General features: G+C 30.8%; 1 protein-coding gene across 1 annotated transcript; it reads right to left on the bottom strand.

Moving 5' to 3' along the window:
• Nucleotides 1-19882: 19882 nt before the first annotated feature.
• On the bottom strand, nucleotides 19883-20670 carry LOC112769680 (uncharacterized). Its single transcript, XM_025814167.3, has one exon. The coding sequence runs from the start codon at nucleotides 20608-20610 to the stop codon at nucleotides 20050-20052; it is 561 nt and encodes a 186-aa protein (XP_025669952.1). The 5' UTR covers nucleotides 20611-20670; the 3' UTR covers nucleotides 19883-20049.
• Between the last annotated feature and the right edge of the window lie 217 nt (nucleotides 20671-20887).

Genomic DNA, 20887 nt, shown 5'->3' on the forward strand with positions numbered 1-20887 from the left:
AAGTAATCAACCATCAACTAAATTAAATTATGTTAATATTAAATACTGATGAGCTAACAGTCAATAATTATTATAATTACAAAAATGATCTCCATAATTATTCATTAAAAAGCCCCAAAATTAAATCTAATTTTTACAAAAAAAAAAATATCTTCTTCCTCCTCTCTGCTTAACACAGCTTAACACACAGTACGTATAACAACAACAAATCCAAATTCGAAACACAACCACAAATTCAAATAAAAATCATAACAATAACAAATTCAAATTTAAATCGCAACAGCAATAAATTTAAATTCAAATATCAACATCAAAAACACTACATCCATTAATAAAATCAAAGAAAGAAAAGAAGAGACGAAGAAAGAGGAACGAGAAAGATAACGATAAAAGAGGATGATACTGCCGCCACTGATACTATAAGTTCCATCTTTAATTTTATCTCATATTCGCGTCTCAAATCCGCTGTTGATGGATTTCATCATATTGACATCGGACTTTAGTCCAATCTAACCTTGCTGTCTACTCTGCATATCTGTGCCATTGTGACCGTTTCTGCTGCCGTCGAAGTGAGCAAACAGGACACAATGCGACAGTATAATCCATATTATCGGTGGATTTACTGTCGAACACAATGCGACAGTATAATCTTCGTCGATAACAATTTACCGTTGGATTTTCGAATCCGCCAATAATAATTTCCATCGGATTCTACGGCAGATTCTTCAATTGGCGCCACACTATTTTGTTTCTTGTCTATTATCGTTAGATTTTTCTCTCGATAAATCCAACCTTAGCTTCAATTTTTCTTTCTTCTTTTTAAAACACAATTAGTAGTCAAATTTTATTTTTTTTATGTTTTAATTTATTTTTTATCTAATTAGTAGTCAAATTCTCAATAATAAAAATCAAATAACAATTTTATTGAATATCAAGTGTACGAATCAAATAAAAAGTCAAACAAGTAAAATACAATCAAATAGTCCAGAACAAAATCCTGATCACTACGGATCCTGATAGGCGTCGTCGTCATCCCCCTAGTCATGCTGAGGCAGCGGACTAGGCGGTGATGTCGGTGCACCTCCAACAGCGCCGCTGCCACTAGCACGCATCTGCTCCTGGTAAATCACCATCTATTACTCCAGCAGCTCCTGCCTAAGCTTCACTCTGAGGAAATATATGTCTGAGATACGTACGAGGATCTTGTTATATCTCTCCTCAGACTGTTGTAACTGTTGAGCTTGTTGGTGAAGACTTTAGGTGGGATTCAACACCTACTCTCTCAAATCTACAACACTATCCTCGGGATTGACAGCATAGCTGGTGACAGAGGAAGATGAAATTCTCAATGTAGAGATGCGAAGGCTGTTGGCAAAGAACAATTCCAGCTCGTAAATACGATTATTATTATAGGGTTCAGATGCGGTCTCATGCCAAACTGTGTCAAGATCGATGATTGAAGCAGTGGCGTTGTTGCCGCCCTCTCCAGTAGGCTGGGATTGTTTGGTTATGGCCTCCAATCTCTGCATGTAGAACTCATGCGTAACACATATTAGAAGGCGGATTACATTTAATTGAAAACTTTATGTCAAATGATATCTATTCACATAATGATCCGTAGACCGCTGATCAATAAATATCTCCTTATTCTCCTTCAAACTGTGAGTATACTTGAAGTTCTCAGCCATCGTGACATCACGATTCAACGTCTTAGACATTAAATATCAAAGACAAATGAACTTAATAATAAAATAAAACAAGTTACATACCAGCCTGGTCTTTGTCTTCACGAAAGTCATTAAACCGCCGATATACTTAGACGACCCCTCATCAGTTTCTCAATGGACGTACAATGCCTTCTTATGTCTGGATAGAGCCAAATAGTGAGATGGTCGCGCCTCTCACGTATGTGCTCCATCATCTGCTGAAACTGCCTAGCCATCCAATGGTCAAAGATCTTTCTGATTATGGTATCGTGAGTCTTCTCTCATATAAATTTGTCCTCTACAAAGAACATTTAGCACTAATTAGTCGAAATTAAGTACACAATTAAGAAAAATAGAAGATATAAACTAGCTAAGGTTTGAATCAAATTGAGTTTTTACCGCTACTTCTGCACAAAGAACATTATTCTCTAGTCTCAGCAGGAATCTTCTTGTAGCTCGGCCATAGGTGATCGTACATCAGCTTGATGACATTGGTACGCTCATGTGTACATGCATTATTATTTAGCACAAACCTCTCAATGAAAAACTTAAGATTAGTAGTTTGAATCAAATTTGAAATAATCTATAAACTATAAGTATATTTAGATTTTTTAAAAAATTTCGGCTGAGTTTCATCTATAATTAGAAGGCGTCTAAAATTTTATCCTTCAACAATTCACTTAAACAATTCACAAACAAACCAATATGGCATCACATCACTAAAGCAGCAACATCCATCAACAATCAGAAATTCTCAAACACTTTCATCAGTTTAAACTTACTTACCTAAATTGAACCTATCTTAACAACCTAAATCCATTAAAACTAGAAAATTGAATGTAACTAAATTAAGCTAACTATCTAAAATGAAAAACTTAATATTAACAACCACATATGTTGAATAAGAATATCAAAATAATTTTCATATATAAGACTTCAACTAGTACTAATTACGCTGTCAAACCATCAGGCCAAATTTTCATCCGTACGATGGGAGGTGGTGGAGGAGCATCTGGATGGGATACATGAGAAGATTTTGGCACTGCGATGTTTGTTGCTGGAGGAGGTGGCATCATCGAAATATTGAGCTGCTGAGCAAATGAGGGCGATGGAGGAGTCCACTCTGGTGAAGCAGCCAGACGACTTCCTGGTGGCGGGATGGCGCAGCAGAAGGAGCCACGTAATTGGGGTTAGGGACCATGATAAATGGCTGATCTTGTGCACCCATTGCCTGTAACGTCTCAAGGGTAGTCAGAGTAGAGAGCGTTGACTAAGAAGTCCAAGGGGTATTAGTAGACACCCTCCCTCTACCACAACCACGAGGTCGATTTGTGACACTTTACCTGTCATCATGTCTGCAAAGAGCAAATTAGCAAACACATATGTCACAAAAATAATATAATAGTAAAAATATGTCACAACCTACAACTCAGAGAAACACAAGGGTGCTATGTAACTTAGTAAGAGAAACACATTAATTGAAATCAAGTACATAACAAGCATGATTCAATATAATTTGAAAACTTTCCAAAAAGATGTTAACAGGCCAAATCATCAATCCAACTTCACAATTTTAATGCATGCCAAATCAATTACCTAAACTATGCGAAGTGTCAACATTCAAACAATTTAGGTTCTAGTATATCCACAACAATTAAGTGCACAAACTTGATAACCAAAGCAATAATCAATATGAATAAACATCACCAAGTAAAGAGAAATTATCAATATGAACAAGCATCACCAAGTAACAAGAAAAAGTTCAATATGAACATTCAACACATTTAAGCATTTAACCAAATAATTCCAGTAGCATATTCATAAGAACTTAAGAAATTCCAAGTTCTTCCAGCAGTCTCAGGACCTAGTAACTTATTCTAATGTTATCTTAACCACCTAATAAATCCACTAAAACTAAAGCTAACCAAAACATAATTGATAACGAGATTTGATTATGAACTTGGATTGCAGAAATAGAAAGAAAACAAAGTTCAGAGAAGGAATTGCAGTAGCTGTCGAAGTTGCGTCGAACCTCTCTTGAAGGAGCGACAGACTTCGATAAGGGGCTGCCAGAGTAGAGGGCATCCAGAGACGTCACTAAGGGAGATACGAGGGGGTTAGAGAGAGAGAGAGTGAATGAGAGACGAGAAGGCAGAGTTGTGTCAAAGCTTGCTTGAAGCTAAGGAGAGACAGACAACGATAGGCCACTACTGAAGGGGGTTGTCGGAGAAGTCCTTAATAGGGAGAGACGAGAGCACTAGAGAGTGAGTGAGAGATGAGAGGGTGAGGAGAGAGAGAGGCTGTAATTCGAAATGAGGGGATAGCGGGTTACCTGTTCGAATTTAGGGAGATTACCACCGATAATATATCAGTGAGTGAACAAGACGTAGCGTTACACTAATTAGGTTTATCGTCGAAAAATCTGACCTAAATCCGACGGTAAGTAACGCAATAAGTTTTTTTCCTCCAATTATTATGGGTGAATTTACTGTTGGAAATCCTAATCCGCTGGTAAACCCGCCGTTAACTTGCGATGCTAAATCTGCCAGTAAATCTAACAGTATTCAATCTTTTTCTTGTAGTGGGAGTTGACAGAACTGAGGAGTTGTTGTCCTGCCTTTTTGATGTTGTTATTTCTTTTTTTTTTTTTGAAGACTCTGAGTAAGTGATTGAGTTGGATGATGATAAAAAAGATACGAGAGTTATAATCGAAGGGACCAGGGATGTGAGAAAATTGGGGAAGAGTTTTAGTGAGGAAAAAAGGGATTAAATATTTTTTTTTAGTGATTGAGTTGGGTGATGAAGAAGAAGGGATTGAAAATTTTTTTTGAGTGAATTTTAGTGACTTAGTTGGATGAAAAAGAATAATTTTTTTAATTATAAAATAAAAAATATGGGTAACTTTTATAATTATAATAATTGATTACTGCTAGTTGAGCATTTAAAGTTAATGTCATTCAGATGGTTGTTTATTTTTGTCAAAATTAATAAATTTTTTATCAATAATATATTTAAATACCATTTTGTTAATATCTGAATTTTTTGGATATCAAATTAGTATTTACTTCATTCAAAAAACTATGCACTTATTATAATAATGTATGTTTGGTGTGTATCATTTTTTTCAAAAGTCTAAGGTGATAAGAAAAAATATGATAATGATTATATTTCTAATATTCTTTCTCACATAAAAACCTATTTTAAATTTATATTAATTTTTTACATAATTTTTTTTATTTATCTTATGCTAATTTTTTTTTGAAATCACTAAAAATCACATTTTAAATTTTTATCTCATAAAATTATTTTTTCTAAAAAGTTAAACAGATAAAAAGAAGAGCGTGGATAATTATATTTCTAGCAAGTGTGTCAATTAGTCACACATAAAGAATGAGCTAGATAAAATGAAGAAACTTTATTGCAATATGTCCTTTACTAAAAGTTCTGCATATGATGCGAAGCCACGGAAAGATCAAAGTTTATTAACCCATGCGATGGTTGGATATGATTTACACTTATAACTGAGATAAGGAAAAGGAAAATCTTAAAATACATTAAGTGTCAAATAATTAATTATACGAGCCAATTCATTTGGATAATAATTATTATTATACTTCCTTGATCTAGTAGCTTCGACAAGACAATTAGTCTGAATCGAACCACTTGGCTAATAAGATGAATATAGTTAACATCACATGTTAGGTATTCAATCAAATAGTTAACAACCACTAATGATGTGATTTGAGTTTATGGGTGGTAGATCAGAGGTCTAATTCAAATCCATTTACAACTGATTAGTGATTACAATGGAAGATCAACTTCACCTTCTATCTCGTGACATACAATACATTATCGTAAAAAAATAATATAATCCATATGTAAAGATTTAATTAGATTTCTACTGATATGAAAATATCTTTGCATAAAGATGACATTAGTATTATAAAACTGTTTTTTTTCAAGTTATATAAAATTGATAAAAAAATACATAAATTATTATATCTTTAATATTCTTTTTAAATTAAGAATTTTTTTAGATTTTACTTAAATTTTTGCATAAATATTTTTTTCTCTTTTTATTTGACTTATATATATATATATATATATATATATATATATATATATATTTTAAGACAACAAGAAATGATTAAATTCTAAATTTTTCAATTATCAAAATTCTGATATTATATCAAGAAATTATTTTTTTAAGTTTAAATTAATAGAAAAAAAATACAACAATAATTATATATCTAAACTAAAATTATTAGATAATTTGATATATTTAATTAAAATATTTAATATAATACGTATCAACATCTTAATTATTATCTTTACCTAAAAATATATGATCAATTCTATAATATTTATGAGTTGTTACTTAAATTTTATCTAACTTATTTTTTTATAGTAAATTTTAAATTTTAAAAATTATTTATTTTTATATCTGTAAATTAAATATTAATTTTTAATATTTTTTAGTAAATAAATACCACTTTTTAAACACTATAACATTTACCAAAATATATTCATATAAGTAATCACTTAAGATTTAAGACTAGTATTAGTCATTGTGGTCAATCGCCAATCTTATCATCTTGAGTAGTACCAACTTTACAAATGATTTTCAACAAAATCCCCCAAAAATAGAGGGACCACTTTGATTTTGCCTTTTTGTTTTCGTTGTTCAGTTATTGTTGTTTTATTTTATTTTATTTTTCTTCTTCTTCTCTTTCCTTTTTTTTTCTTCAACCATCCCTTACTTCGAAATTGTTCTATCCCTTACTTTCAAATGTAATGTCCTTCTCTTTCAATTTCTTTTGTTTTGTATTGTTTAAATTTGTCATTAACGAAGAGTTCTATTCAATGTCAAACAAATGTATGAAATAAATGTTGCGAATAAATAATATAATACAATTCAATTTATCATATGTTAAATAGTTTGTTATTAATATTATATGTATTATTCAATTAAAAGATTAATATAATAAGATATTTAATTAAATTTAGCGATTTATCATTATAATAATAATTATCTCAATAATAAGAGATAAATATTTTATAATTTAATTTAAATTATTCTTAGTCAAAGAATTATTAAAATGAACATTAATAATTTGGATAGATTAATATATTTCATTTATTAAATTTTATATATAGATTGCGCATATAGAGATATGATTATTTAATTGATTCACTCTGAAAATTTTTAATAGTTATAATTACCGTATATTTATCAACGGGATATACTCAAGATGAACATAGTAATACAGTTTTCTTTGACTTGTGATTGTCATAGTAATTAACAATGCATTTATTATACTTTGATTTTGGATATCTAATGTCTTAAGGTACTAGTCGAATGGATATTGGGTATAATTTAAATACTTGTAGAATTAATGATTAGTTAATAAAGAATCCATCAACTTTAGATAAAGAGTTTGAATTCTATGATTATAATAATTGGAATAAATAAACTTTAACCAAAGGGATTGATTGAATGAAAAAATGAACTTCTTAAATCATTTACAGTTCAATATAATAATAGTAACAACTAACAAGTTAGAGTTTGATAATTAAATCATACTCTAAGGATCTTAGATTCTAAGTAAAATTATATTACTTCATACTATCGAATCATTAAGGAGTATTGTTAGATACCAACCTTGATTAATTTACTACCCGCTTAGTATTGAATCTATGAGATCATGCACTAACAAGTATTCTAGTCTTTGCTAAAGAATTATTTAATTATTATTTTGTTATTTAACTAAATAAATAATTATATTGCCAATGAGTTATAATTCAAATGATATAGTCTCTCCATACTCATCTAAGAGGTCGCAGGTTTGAGTCTCTCTATCTTTGATAAAAAAAATTATATTAATTCAAATAAAATATTTTTATTCTTTACTAGGACCAAGAATATAATAATAATAATATGATAATTCATAATATTAAATGAGAATCAAGGATAATTAATTATTATTCTGTTTTTAAATTTAAATTTTAAGTTTGGATAAAATTCTATATATGTCACTACAATATTTTCAGGTTGAGGCAACATTTAAAAAGTGTTGTCTAAAAGTTGACAAAAGGTTGCTTTTGATCTATGGCAACACTTTCGGATCTAAGGCAACGTTTTTGAACGGCGTTACATATGCCGCTGTTGCCTTAGATCAAGGCAACACTTTTTTGTTTCAAAGCAACGCTTTTGAGAGCAACACTTGGTAAGTGTTGCCTTTGGTTGAAAAACAACACTTCAAAGGTGTGTTTGAGACAACACTTTTGTAATGTTATCTTTTCTCTTATATTTTAGCCACTACTAAAAAATGTTTCCTATTTGCAATAAAATTCAACCCTTTTATGTGTTGCTTATAAGTTTGAATTTGTAATAGTTTAAAGTGTTGCCTATTAGTTTTGAATATGCAACCTTTTAAAGCATCGCCTTTTCTTTAGAATATGCAACCTATACAAGTGTTGTCTAATATCAAAATATGCAATTAATAGAAGGGTTGCCTTTTTGGCAAAAATAAATGTTATTTTTATAATAAAAATACAAAAAACAATAAATTTTTTTGTTCATACATGTGTAATTATTTTAATTAATAAATTAAATTTGTGTATAATAGAAAAAATGTATAAAAGAGACAAAATAATTAATAATAAAATTTTAATTAAAATTAGTTAATTATTATAAAATAAAAATAAATACATAATAATACCATACAATAATTTTTAAATAATAAAAATTATTCTTAAACAAAATATATTTATATAATGAACCTTAAGTATTGGAATGATCATAATTTTGAGTATTCATACATCTCACACTAAATTAAGCCTACTCATTAAAATATGCATGAGACTATTTAGAGTTTACTACTAATAAACTACAAAAACCAAAATATTATATCCTATGAAGGTATCTTTTAGTAAATGACATCATTAATCAACCATATGTCTTCAATTTCCAAAACTCCATCTTTGTCAATAAACCATCATGATAAACATCTTAATCTTCAACCAACTTGGGTTGGTCGAGTGGTCAACTCACTCGTTCGCTTAAGCAAGTGTCGGAGGTTCAAATCTTGCCTTGTGCATGTAGCAACCCATTGACCAGAGGCAGACCCTTAAATAGAGCTCTGATCCGCGACGGATTAGTCCTTGGCCTATCGGGTTGAGGAATACCGTAAATAAAAAAAAAACATCTCAATCTTTATTTACATCTCCAAAATTATCTTGCATAATTATATACAAAAATAATTATGATTTGAACCTTTGAACTTGAGTATCTGCATGCAACAATTTTTCTTATATTTACATTATTTTTTATAATTCAACTTTCATTTTTCTCTATTATTTGTATTTTTACTAAATATTTCTAAGTAAAGATCTTTGTTTCCGGCGACCTTTCCAATTCTTGTTTGCCATCTCCCATGTTGGTGATGCCTAATAATAACAATAATAAATTATATAAACTCTATTGATGATGATTACAGAATATAGATTAGATAAATTAAACTTGATTAGAAATCTTGTAACTCCACCATACATTGATGCAAAGGCACTTTTTTAAAGAACTGATTTTGCAGGTTTTCAAATAGCGGGTACGCATCTCTTATTAGATTCACACACGTATAATTCAAAAGTATGGTGTATGGATGTTTTGACATATCTATACCAGAGACTTTCCCAATTTTAAATACTTCAAATCGCACTTTTATATCAGAATGTAACTCAGTGTATTATTGCATATTTTAATTTAGTGAAAGAAAAATAATAGTTGTATATCTAAATCGTGTTTTCTTTGTACATCAAATCTATAGTTTTGACCTATTTTTATCTATTATCATTTTTTTCCACTCTAAAATTAGTTACACTACAAATTTTTATTTTTATTTTTATTTTTTGTGACGGAATAATTAAGCTTCCAAACGCAATTGTTTGGACGTAGAACTTTGAGTCTGTGGGAGTTTTTTTTGGGTATATTAGAGTAGGGGTCTAAGTCTAAAAACAAAAAACAAAATTACATCACTTTTACATCTCTTGAAGTGCTTTTTCCATTAGCACCAGACATTAATTTTGTACTTAATTCAATTGGAGGAAGATTTAAAAACAAAAAGTCTGGAAGTTTACTCAAACTTTGCGTTGCGAGCCAATAAGCACTATTATTTACTTCTCTGTAGATGTGATGAACCTTTATCTCTTGTGGGAGTTTTTTTTTTTTTTGGTAATTGTGGATTTTATTTTTGTTTCGGTTAATTTCGACTATATGTTGTTTTGTAGTTTGGGCCTTTAGTTTTTTATGGAAGGTTGTTATATTGAGAAATGGGTTTCTAGATGGATATTCAGCCCAAAATATATGGATTATGTAAATCTAAACCACAAAAAATGCATTTTCTAAAAGAAAACCACCAAAAATGTATGTCACAATTGGAGTTTCAATTAAACAAAAACGACAGACTTGTCCCTCAGTCCACAAAATTGAAAGCCCAAAAAATGACTTGTCCTTTAACCAAAGCCTGGTTAGGATGACATCATAGAAAAAGCTATTGACTCCTATTGTCTACATTATGGTTTTGAGGCTTACTTGTGTTACATTGTGATGAGACCCGTTGTTGTACTATTTTTTTTTCTAATTGGTCCATAACAATGATCGATTTTTTAAATATTCGTGAGTAGACGAGGCAAAGAATACATCAAAAAAAATTAAGAGAAAGAGAAGTATAATTTGGAAGAAATTGAAATAGATAGATGATATATTTCACAAAATCCTAAAGTTAAAAATTACAGACAAAATAAAAAGAAAGAAAATATAAAGGAATATAAAATATGAAGTGGAAAGAACATTTGAGTGTGATATTTAGAATATTTTGCTAAGTAATTTCAATTTTTTTTATATTAAAATTTTTTATTTATAGAGAATTCTAAAAATTAAACATTACAATTATGTCCAAATAAAAGATACAATATCTATAACCACATATAACTTACGTGTAACTACCACCTATCTATCATTAATCATCCGTTGTCATAATTTATCTGTTAGTTCTTGTAACTACCACCTATCTATCATTAATCATCCGTTGTCATAATTTATCTGTTAGTTCTTGTTGAAGAGTTGTTTTTGCAGTTGAAACTTATTTCAGATTCAATAACTATAATAATAGCTTTTAAAACTGGTTCTTTTTCACACTTAAAGATTAACCGACAAAGCAATACATTTTTGAAAAAGTATAGGGGTCAATGGCCTCAACGTACAATGTGTACAATGGAGGTTTAGGAAGTATTAGAGATATGACCACTAGTGTTACATTGTCCTGTCAGGTTAAGCTTTTGAGATGAGTGGGTTCATGACATCATGACATGGTATTAGAGTTCTAAATCCGAAAGGTTAAGGGTTCGATTCTTGGTGAACTCCAAAATCAACTTAAATTTTTGGGATGTTTATTATCCCTAGTATTCGGATGGTTATTCTGGATAGTATGGGTGATGTTCATTTTATTCATGAACAAAGATTTAGCCTATTGTACACATTATACGCTTAGGCTATTGACTCCCTAGCACTACCCTACATTTTATACACTTGAACTTGATCACGGAAGTTCAAATAATAACTTTACATTTCCTTTTATTTGTCAACACTGATTTGTTGAAAAGTTTATTTTCACTAATAAATATAGTTATGCTTCGACATAATGTCTTATTTTATTGATATCAATAATAATTTGTCAAAAATATTCTTTTTGATATAACATTGGTAATGTAAAGATATGAAAAAAATAATATTCTAAAACGAAAAAACTGATAAAGTAACATTACACTTTATGTTTTAAGGGGGATAATATCTTAGTTCGATTTAGACAATGATCAACTTATAAAAAATAGTTCTTTGGCAAGTCTGATACCTCTTTTTAAAATATGTAGTTCAAGCTAATTTTATTATATATCATTGATACGAAATATATATATATATATATATATATATATATATATATATATATATATATATATATATATATATATATTACTAAATAAATATAGTAGACCTACTTGTGATATATAAAGGATAAGTAAAGTTAATAAGAGATTAAAAAATATAATATAATTTTATGCCTCTTAGAAGTGGTTTACCGAACAACTGATATCTACTAAAGAGTCAAGAGATTAGAACTCGGATCAATATCTGTATTTAAAAAACATAAAAAGGTGATGGAATGAGTTTTATAACTGAAAGGTAACGGACTTCACACTTGATAGCTTGAAACTAGAGAGAATTGAGATTAGAATTCAGAGAGTGGGAGAATGATTTCATTACACAAGAATAAATTACATGAGCGTGTATATATAGTTAGATCTGGTTTACCTGCGGTACTAGTCACAACACTAACTACTATTAGTTACAACTGACATCTGTCCTTATTAACAATAATTAGTTTTTAACTAATTCTCTTTCATCCCCCTCAAATTCAGGCTGCTAAAACTTTGCATCTTGAGTGTCTCTAAATTCCAAGAACTTATTCGAATACACAGCTTTAGTCATAATGTTTGCAACTTGTAAGTCACCTGGAACTCGAAGAGTCCCCTTGGCAATATAGTCTCTAAGAAAATAAACATCCATTTTAAAGTATTTTAAATGAGAGTGCTTAACCAAATTGGCTGCCAGGAGTATTGCTCTCTGATTGTCACACTGAATCACTGGTACTGGTATGCTTATGTTGATTTCAAGCGTAAGCTTTTTGATTGCCAATAGTTTAGTAACAAGATTACAAACTCCTCTGTATTCAACTTCGGTACTAGAACGAAAAACTGAAGTTTGCTTCTTTGATGACCAAGAAATGAGATTCGGACCCATATAGATACAGAAATCTGCCGTGAATTTTTTGTCTTCCACATCAAACGCCAGTCTGAATCGGTATACCCTAAAATGCTAAAATCTGAGGCCTTTTGGAGATGCAGTTCCAAGGTGTTGATACCTTGTAGATACCCGTAGAATATGCTTGAAAACTTTCCAATGAATTCAGTTGGCGCTTGTATAAATTGACACACTTTGTTAATTGCAAAATCCAATTCAAACCGAGTAAATATGATATATTGTAGACTGCCAATGATGGATCTATAGAGACTACGATCCTCACAAGGTTCACCATTAGTGGAGGTTAATCTAAAAGTTGATGGTATAGGTGTTGGTAATGGCCTGCAATCTTATAAACCAACTTTCTTTATCACATCAAGAATATACTTAGATTGTGTGAGTAAGAGACCATCAAAGATTGGCCTCACTTCAATCCCTAAGAAATAATGAAGATCTCCCAAATCTTTGAGTGAAAAGCAAGCATTTAAGCTCTTAACCAAGTCTGAAATGACAACAGTTAAGCTACCCGTTATGATAATGTCATCCACATACACAAGTAAGAAAATTGTGGAGTTACCTTCGGTTCTGTGAAAAAGAGAAGCATCTGATTTGGTAGCTGCAAAACCAAGGCTAACAAGAGAGCTAGTGAGCTTAGTGAACCATCTTCTGGGCGCCTGCTTCAGCCCATACAAGGATCGAATTAGTTCGCACACCATTTTATCATTTTCAGCTTCATATCCAAACAGCTGCTTCATGTAAACTTCTTCCTGCAACTCCCCATTAAAAAACGCATTATTAACATCAATTTGTTTGATTGGCCAGCCCTTTGACAGGGCAAAAATCAACAAAATTCTAATTATCATTAGATGAATCACGAAACTGAATGTTTTTTGAAGTCGAAACTAGGCTTTTGGTGACAGCCAAGAGCAACGAGCCTTGGTTTGTACTTGTTAATGGAGCCATCCTGGTAATATTTCACCATAAATACTCACTTAGGTCCAATTGCTTGATAGTTTAGAAAAAACTCAACAATGCTATTTCTCATCAACGTTGCATATTTTTTAACTATGGTTTGTTTCCAATGAAAAATGGTCAGTACTTTCTTTGGTGATTTTGGTTCAAGAGGTTTTGTGATGCAAGTGAAGGTTTTGGATTTGTTGTTCCCAGCCTTTAACCTTGTTCACATTGGGTGTGTGTTGGTTGTAGGTTGAGAAATTGGAGGAAGAGAAGTAGTGATTGGAGTAGGATTGATTCTGGATGGATATAGTGTTGGATTTTTATGGGTTTGTGGTTGGTCTACAATGGTTGTTGCTAATTCGGGTAGTAGTGTAGGTGTAGGTGGATTGAGTTGTATAGTTGGTGTAAGGATTGGAGGTAGGGGATGTATTAATGGAATTGAAGGCATTGAATGTTGCTATGTTGGAACTATCGGAGTAGTTACTATGGATGTGTAGCCATAACTCTCTTCTTTGAAGGGAAATACTATTTCTTCAAACACAATATCTTTTGTGATGATCTTGCTGATAAATCCTAATTTTATGGTTTATCTTATGTTGAATTTAGGGAATTTTATCAACTTATTTCACGTTTATTCAATGAAATAGCATGGTTTTGTGATTTTTTTTAATTTGTGCTTAAGAGTGAAAACATGCTTTTTAAACCCTTAATTTGATCAATTTAATCCACTTTAATTGCATTTGATGCCTTAATATGTTTCCTGAGTGATTTCAGGTTTATAAGGTAAGGATTGGATGGAAGAAGTGAAGAGAAAAGCATGCAAAGCAGAGAATTCATGAAGAAATGAGCATTTTGGATGATTCATGGCCACGTGCACGCGTCATCCACGCGTACGCGTGAGGAGTGAATTTGCAAGGCGATGCGTCACGCACGCGTACATGTGATGTTGGTCACGTGACCTCATTAAAGTGAATACGCTGGGAGCCATTTCTGAGCTTTCCAGGCCCAAATCCAACTCATTTCTAAGGCTATTTGATGCAAAATTCAAGAGGAAACAATGGGGGAGCAATTAGATTAGCTTAGGATCATGCTTTAGGTAGTTTTTTAAAGAGGGAGCTCCCTCTTCTCTCTAAAAATTAGGGTTCTTAGTTTAATTTTCTTCTAGATTTAGTTTTGATTCTTGTTTTCAATTAGTTTTTCTTGCAATTTCTTGTTCCTACATCTTTGTTCTCTTAGTTTAGATTGTTAATTTCTCTTTTATGCCTCTTTTTATGTTGATGAACTCTTGTTAATTTCAATTTTCTTTTAATGCAATTTGATGTTTGTTTGTTTATTGTTGCTTAATTGAGTTGTTATTGTCATTTTCTTGCATCGGGTAGTTGTAGAATTTATTCTTCCTTGCAATTTTACCATGCTTTCATTTTATGCCTTCCAAGTGTTTGACAAAATATTTGGTTGGATGTTAGAATAGTTTTTGAGCATTTTTTGCTTGAAAAGAAAAATTAGACAATCTTAAGTCATTAATACCCAATTTAAATTGGTGATCTAGAGTGATTAGTTAGTCTTGTATCCATTAACATTACTTATGAATTGGGATTAACTAGTCCTATTTGACTTTCTCTCAATATGAAAATAGTATTGTACTTTCTTCCGATGTTGGAGATGACGAAATAGGATTAGCTCCTGTTAACCATTGTATTATGATTAATGACTATGATAGAAAGCTTTAATTCTCAATCCTTACCATGAATGCCTCGTTTTAGTAATTGCTTTCTTTAGTTGTTTGCTTAATTTTTTTACCGTTTAATTTCTTGCACTTTTATCAACTCAACCCGTGAAACTCAACCAATAATTGAGCACTAGATTGTAATTTCTAGGGAGAACGATCCGCGACTAATACTCTCGGTTATCTTTATTGGATTGAACTTGTGACAACCAAAATTAAAATTTGATTGAAGATTGTTTGTTGGTTGGGAACTATACTTCGACGGAATTATTTTGTGAAAATTTCTAACCGGCGATAATCCTCACATCACTTGCCCAACTTGGTGAGGCACTTGAATCCCTTATAATGTGGGGCTAGTCTTAGATAAACACAGGCCTCTGATTAGAATTTCAACTTGTCTTTGTTGTATAGCCTCGTGTGAGGAAAGCATAGGCAGCCGAATACCTTAAGTATTGAATAAGATGGAGCTTTTTCAAACAGTCTTTGGGATGGTGAGTCAAAATTTAGCACTGAAGGGAGTAAATTAATAAGTTGAGCAGCTGTCACAAATACCACTCCCCAAAAATTCTTAGGAAGATGAGCTTCAGCCAAAAGTGTCAACCCCATTGTGGTAATATGCTTATGTTTGTACTCTATTGTATCGTTCTGCTGATAAACATGCGAGTAAAAAAACATGTGTTAAATGCTTTCGTAACTCAAATATTTCGTTAAAGCAACATATTTTTTTGCATTGTTAGACTGAATTTCTTTAATTTTAACACCTAACTGTAGCGTAACCATTTTCTTAAAATGCATAAAAATAGTTTACATTTGTGATTTGTGATGCAAAAAGTAAATCCAAGTAAATCTAGTGTGCACATCAATGAAATGCAAGTAGTAGCGAACACCATTTATTATTGCTGGTACAGGGACTGACCCCAAATATCAGTATATACAAGTTGTAATGGACTATTGAACTTGGTTATTAAATTAGGAAATGAAAGCTGTTGTGATTTACTTAAACAACAAGAGCTGCAAATAGAATTTGGGTGTTTGAAAAAAAATGTTATAGGATTTTAATATTCTAAACAAAATATCTATGGAAGAATGCCCTAATCTCAAGTGCCAAAGCTTAAATGCAGCATCATCTTGGACAGTAATGATGTGTGCAGCAGGTGAGATTTGACTTTTATTTGGACCAAAAGAGTAAAGTCCATGATCAATTGATTTTTGAAGAAGAGTTTCCTTAGAATCCTAACATTTTATATATCAGCCATTAGCATGAAATTCTATCTATACTAGTCACAAATTCATGCACACTAAGTAAATTCTTTGTTAAATCAGGCACATACATCAGTTTATGCAGTTTAAAAGTATGCGAAAAAGAAAATGGTTTGAACAAAAAGCTACCAATGTTAGAGATTATCAAGGTATTACCATTTTCAACTTGCATTTGTTCATTTTTTCTATAAGGTGTATATTCTGCCAGTTGAGATGCATCGGAGTCAGAGTACCAATTCGGATCAAAGATAGTTATTTGAGCAGCAAATGCATCAAATGCCTCAGTTGTAGTCAAATTGGCTTGTGATCTGTGTTGAGAACCAGAGAGAGTGAATTCTTCGTTGAATCTATGCCAACATTCAATAGATAAATGACCATATTTTTCACATACTTGACATGTAGGCCTCTCTGAATAGGTTCTGCCTCTACCTCTAGATGTACTATATTCTCTACTTCTATCTCGAGAAAAATTGTCATAACCTCTGCTAACTCGATAATGATTCTCACTGTAGTTATAATTTTTTGGATTTCCTATGCCAAAACCTTCATTCATTGCTCTCCTCTATGCAACATTAGCTTCAACAGTAGAGTTTGACCTTTATAACTTCTCAATCGAAATAGAATTTTCTCTAGTATTTATTGACCAAACTCTTCAGTTAATCCTCCTAAAATTGCTTTAACATTTGCAGTTTTATCTAATTGTACATCTATTGAAATTAAGGTATCTACAGTTTTTTTCACATCTAACAAGTAATCAGCCATAAATCTCTCTTTCTTTATACAAATAAGCTTGTTTCTTAATTAATGTCTCTAACTTTTTCTACACTTGACATACAAAAATACAGCCAACTATTCTTGAAAGTGAATGATGCACACTTATCGAAGTGACGAGCCAAGACTTAAGCAACGCATCCTTAAAATATATTTTTTATTTTTAAAATTTGCTAAAATTTTTTAAAATATTTTAAAATTACTCATAAGTTTTATTTTGTTTTAATTTGTCCCAAAAAATTTTTATTTGCATCGAATATAGTCCTAACAACTAGTTTTCAAAAAATTCAGAACTAATTCAACAACAATTTTAAAATATAAGTAAACTAAACATAGTTGTTGTACATTATTATTAGATTGATCCTAAACTTTTAAAAATTTAGCTGTTAGTAGTATATTTGATGTAAAATAAAAACTTTTACAATAAAATTAAAATAAAATAAAATTTAAAGATATTTTTAAAATTTTAAATAAAATTTAGGAATAAAAATTATACTTTACCGAAAAGTAAGCTTAACTTTTCAAATAAAGATAAAACTATTAGTATTTAATAGTTTTTCTTAAAAGTTGATTGAGATAAAATATATAATTTATTTATTTTAGTTTTGGTCTTACTATATATATATTGTTTTTGTCAAAAAATTTTTTTATAAATATTATAAAATGTCAACTCTGCAATTAAATGGTAAATATTATTGAATAATAGCTTACTAAAAAAATATTTGATTATTTATACCTAATTGTGAGTTTTTGGTTCAAGTTTTTATCCTTTTTATAATTTTTTTTGTCCGTTTCATAAAATTATAGTAGAGAATTGAGTTGGTATGCATTCGAGTTATCCATCTTATAAATTATTTAATTACAATATTTGATTTACAATTTAATTCATTTTAATTCAATTCAACTCAAATAAATTTAAGTCTAAAAAATTTTGCTTCTGATCACCTCTTTAGAGATTTTATCCGTATTGTCCATTTTCAATACATGTAAAATGGTTATACAACAACAATAATAACAAAGTCTTAATTCTTTAAGTGTGATTAACTATATAATCAAACAACCACATTGAAACCATGTAAAATGATTATACAAATTAATTAAACTCTATGGAGTTTCATATTTATTAATAGAGAGTATAATATCACTCTCCGAATTTTATAGTGACATTACACTTTGATAAAATGTTATTATAAATGTAATTTGTATCAAGAAAAATATGTCCTAATTTAAGAGTGACAAAATCGATTTTTCTTTAATTAAAAGTACTTAGAAAAAGAATTTTTTATGAAGATAGATGAATGAAGGAAATTAAATTAAACATGAAAATTGATATACACTAAGTAACAAGTAATTAACAAGAGTATACTAAATAAGTTTACTAAGAAACAGAACGAGATTAAAGTAGGTTATTAGCTTTAATTTGAAGTATTCTTACTCCATATATAATCTATAATCATCCACAAACTGAAACCGATTCGCATGGTTTGCCAAGAGTTGGGCAAAACCATTCAATTCTCGAAAAGCATGCTCACATGTACATTCAAATCTTGGTTGAGTAGAGTAACCAACTCTCTTCTCTCTCACCACTTCATTTAAATCATATATACCTCCCTCTCCCTCTCCTCTCTAATCCTTAATTAATATATATTATTACTCGTTACTCTTCATTCCCACTAGTCACCAAACTTAGGTCATCAGTAATTATTCGTAACCTACATTAGAACCCTAATTTTGTTCCCTACATATATCTATATATATAATTAGGAACCCCAATTAGTATTTGTGTATATATATTACGAAAAGTGTTATTATTACAATGACATTCGAATCAGGAACAGGATCGAAATCAAGAAGGATCAGAAGATGCTGCGTTATTGTGTGTGCAATAATGGTGGTAGTAATTTCTGTAATTATTGTGACACTATTTTTGACGGTGTTTAGAGCAAGAGACCCAAAAGTAAGTATCCATGCCGTTGACCTTGATAAGTTTGACCTTTTCGAACCCAATGTAACAACTGTGCCACTAGGGATGATAATCACCATAACTAACCCAAATTATGGAACATTCTATTACAAAAATTCAACTGGGTACCTTAATTACCACGAAATGATGATAGCAGAAGCTTCGATAGACCCAGGTTCTGTTCCTGCTCGTAGCACCGTTAATGTTTCAGCCACTGCAGGTGTAATGTCGGAGAAATTAATGGGTCATGAGAAATTCTTTGAAGATATTGCACTTGGGGGATTGAATTTCACAGCAACTGCAACATTGCCTGGGAAAGTAGTGGCTCTCCTCAATATTATTAAAGTTAAGGCCACGGTTGATATTTGGTGTGACGTTAGTTTTAACATTACTACTCTTCCAATAACGGTTGCTTCTAGCTGCAAAACCAAGATCATAGTTTGATTTCATTTCTATTCATTTATCATTAATTAGTTACGGAATTTATTTTCTTTCAATGTAAGATTTTGTTTATTTATTTGTTGTTGTGAGATGTGAGGATATATTATATAGTAATATAGTATACGTACAGAGTCGACAGAGAGAGGTATTGTATGTGAATGTTGTTATACTTAGAATGAATTAGAATTTGTATTCATTTCAAATTCATGAATAAATTTTCACTATCATATCATTGAGTTCAATTCCCTTTATTGTTCCACCAAGATTATTATTATTATTACATCACTTACAATCAAACTAAATTGCATTCTTGCCTTAACTAATAAGAACATATATATGTGTGCAGAAATAATAATAATAATAAGAATAATCAAAGCTTGATCTTGGATATGCAGCTTGAATCAGTATGAATGGAGCTTAAATTAAGCTTAAAAGAGAGGTCACATGCTACATGAACCATGGCCTTCTTTTTGAAAATCTTGAGCATAGTCACTTTCCCAGGAAGAGTGATAGTTGCTTTAAAATTCAATGTCCCAACTTCAATGTCTGACCAAAATTGTGTGTCATCCATCAACTTTTGAGTCATGATACCTGCAACAGTGGTAATATTAAATAAGCCACGAGCAGGCACAGATCCTGCTACTACCATAGCTTTGGCTACGTTGGTGTCATGATAATTAAGGTAGCCAGTGGTATTTTTGTAATTGAAGGTTCCATAATTGGGATTGACTATAGTGATGACCATGCCAAGTGGCACAGTTGTTACATTGGGTTGTATAATCTGAAAATTTTCAAGGCCATATGGGTGGACACTAATATCTGGGTCTTTGGGTTTTAAGATGGTCAAAGATATGGCCAGAATGATTGTCACAACAACGATCAAGAAAATTGAGCACACAATCATGCAGATTCTAAGGCCTTTTCTAGCCATGGTTTCTGATTTTGGAAAAGCAGATGAATTAATATTTGTATTGTGAATAGCCGTAGATGTTGTTTGTTATATATATAGAGAGAGGTTTTGAAATTGTGAATTATAAGTATAGGGGGACTAAAAAAATTAAATTCTCCTAGTCATATTGGTACAGTTTTGGCTTAAATCAAAATCACAAGTTGGATGTAGCCTAAACTTTGGCACTTGGTTCCCAACTGGAAAACAAACCATGAGAAGATTCGTCACAAATAGCTCCTAACTAATTAAAGACAAAAAA

Source organism: Arachis hypogaea, chromosome 3 (assembly GCF_003086295.3).
Source record: "Arachis hypogaea cultivar Tifrunner chromosome 3, arahy.Tifrunner.gnm2.J5K5, whole genome shotgun sequence".
Lineage (NCBI taxonomy): Eukaryota > Viridiplantae > Streptophyta > Magnoliopsida > Fabales > Fabaceae > Arachis > Arachis hypogaea.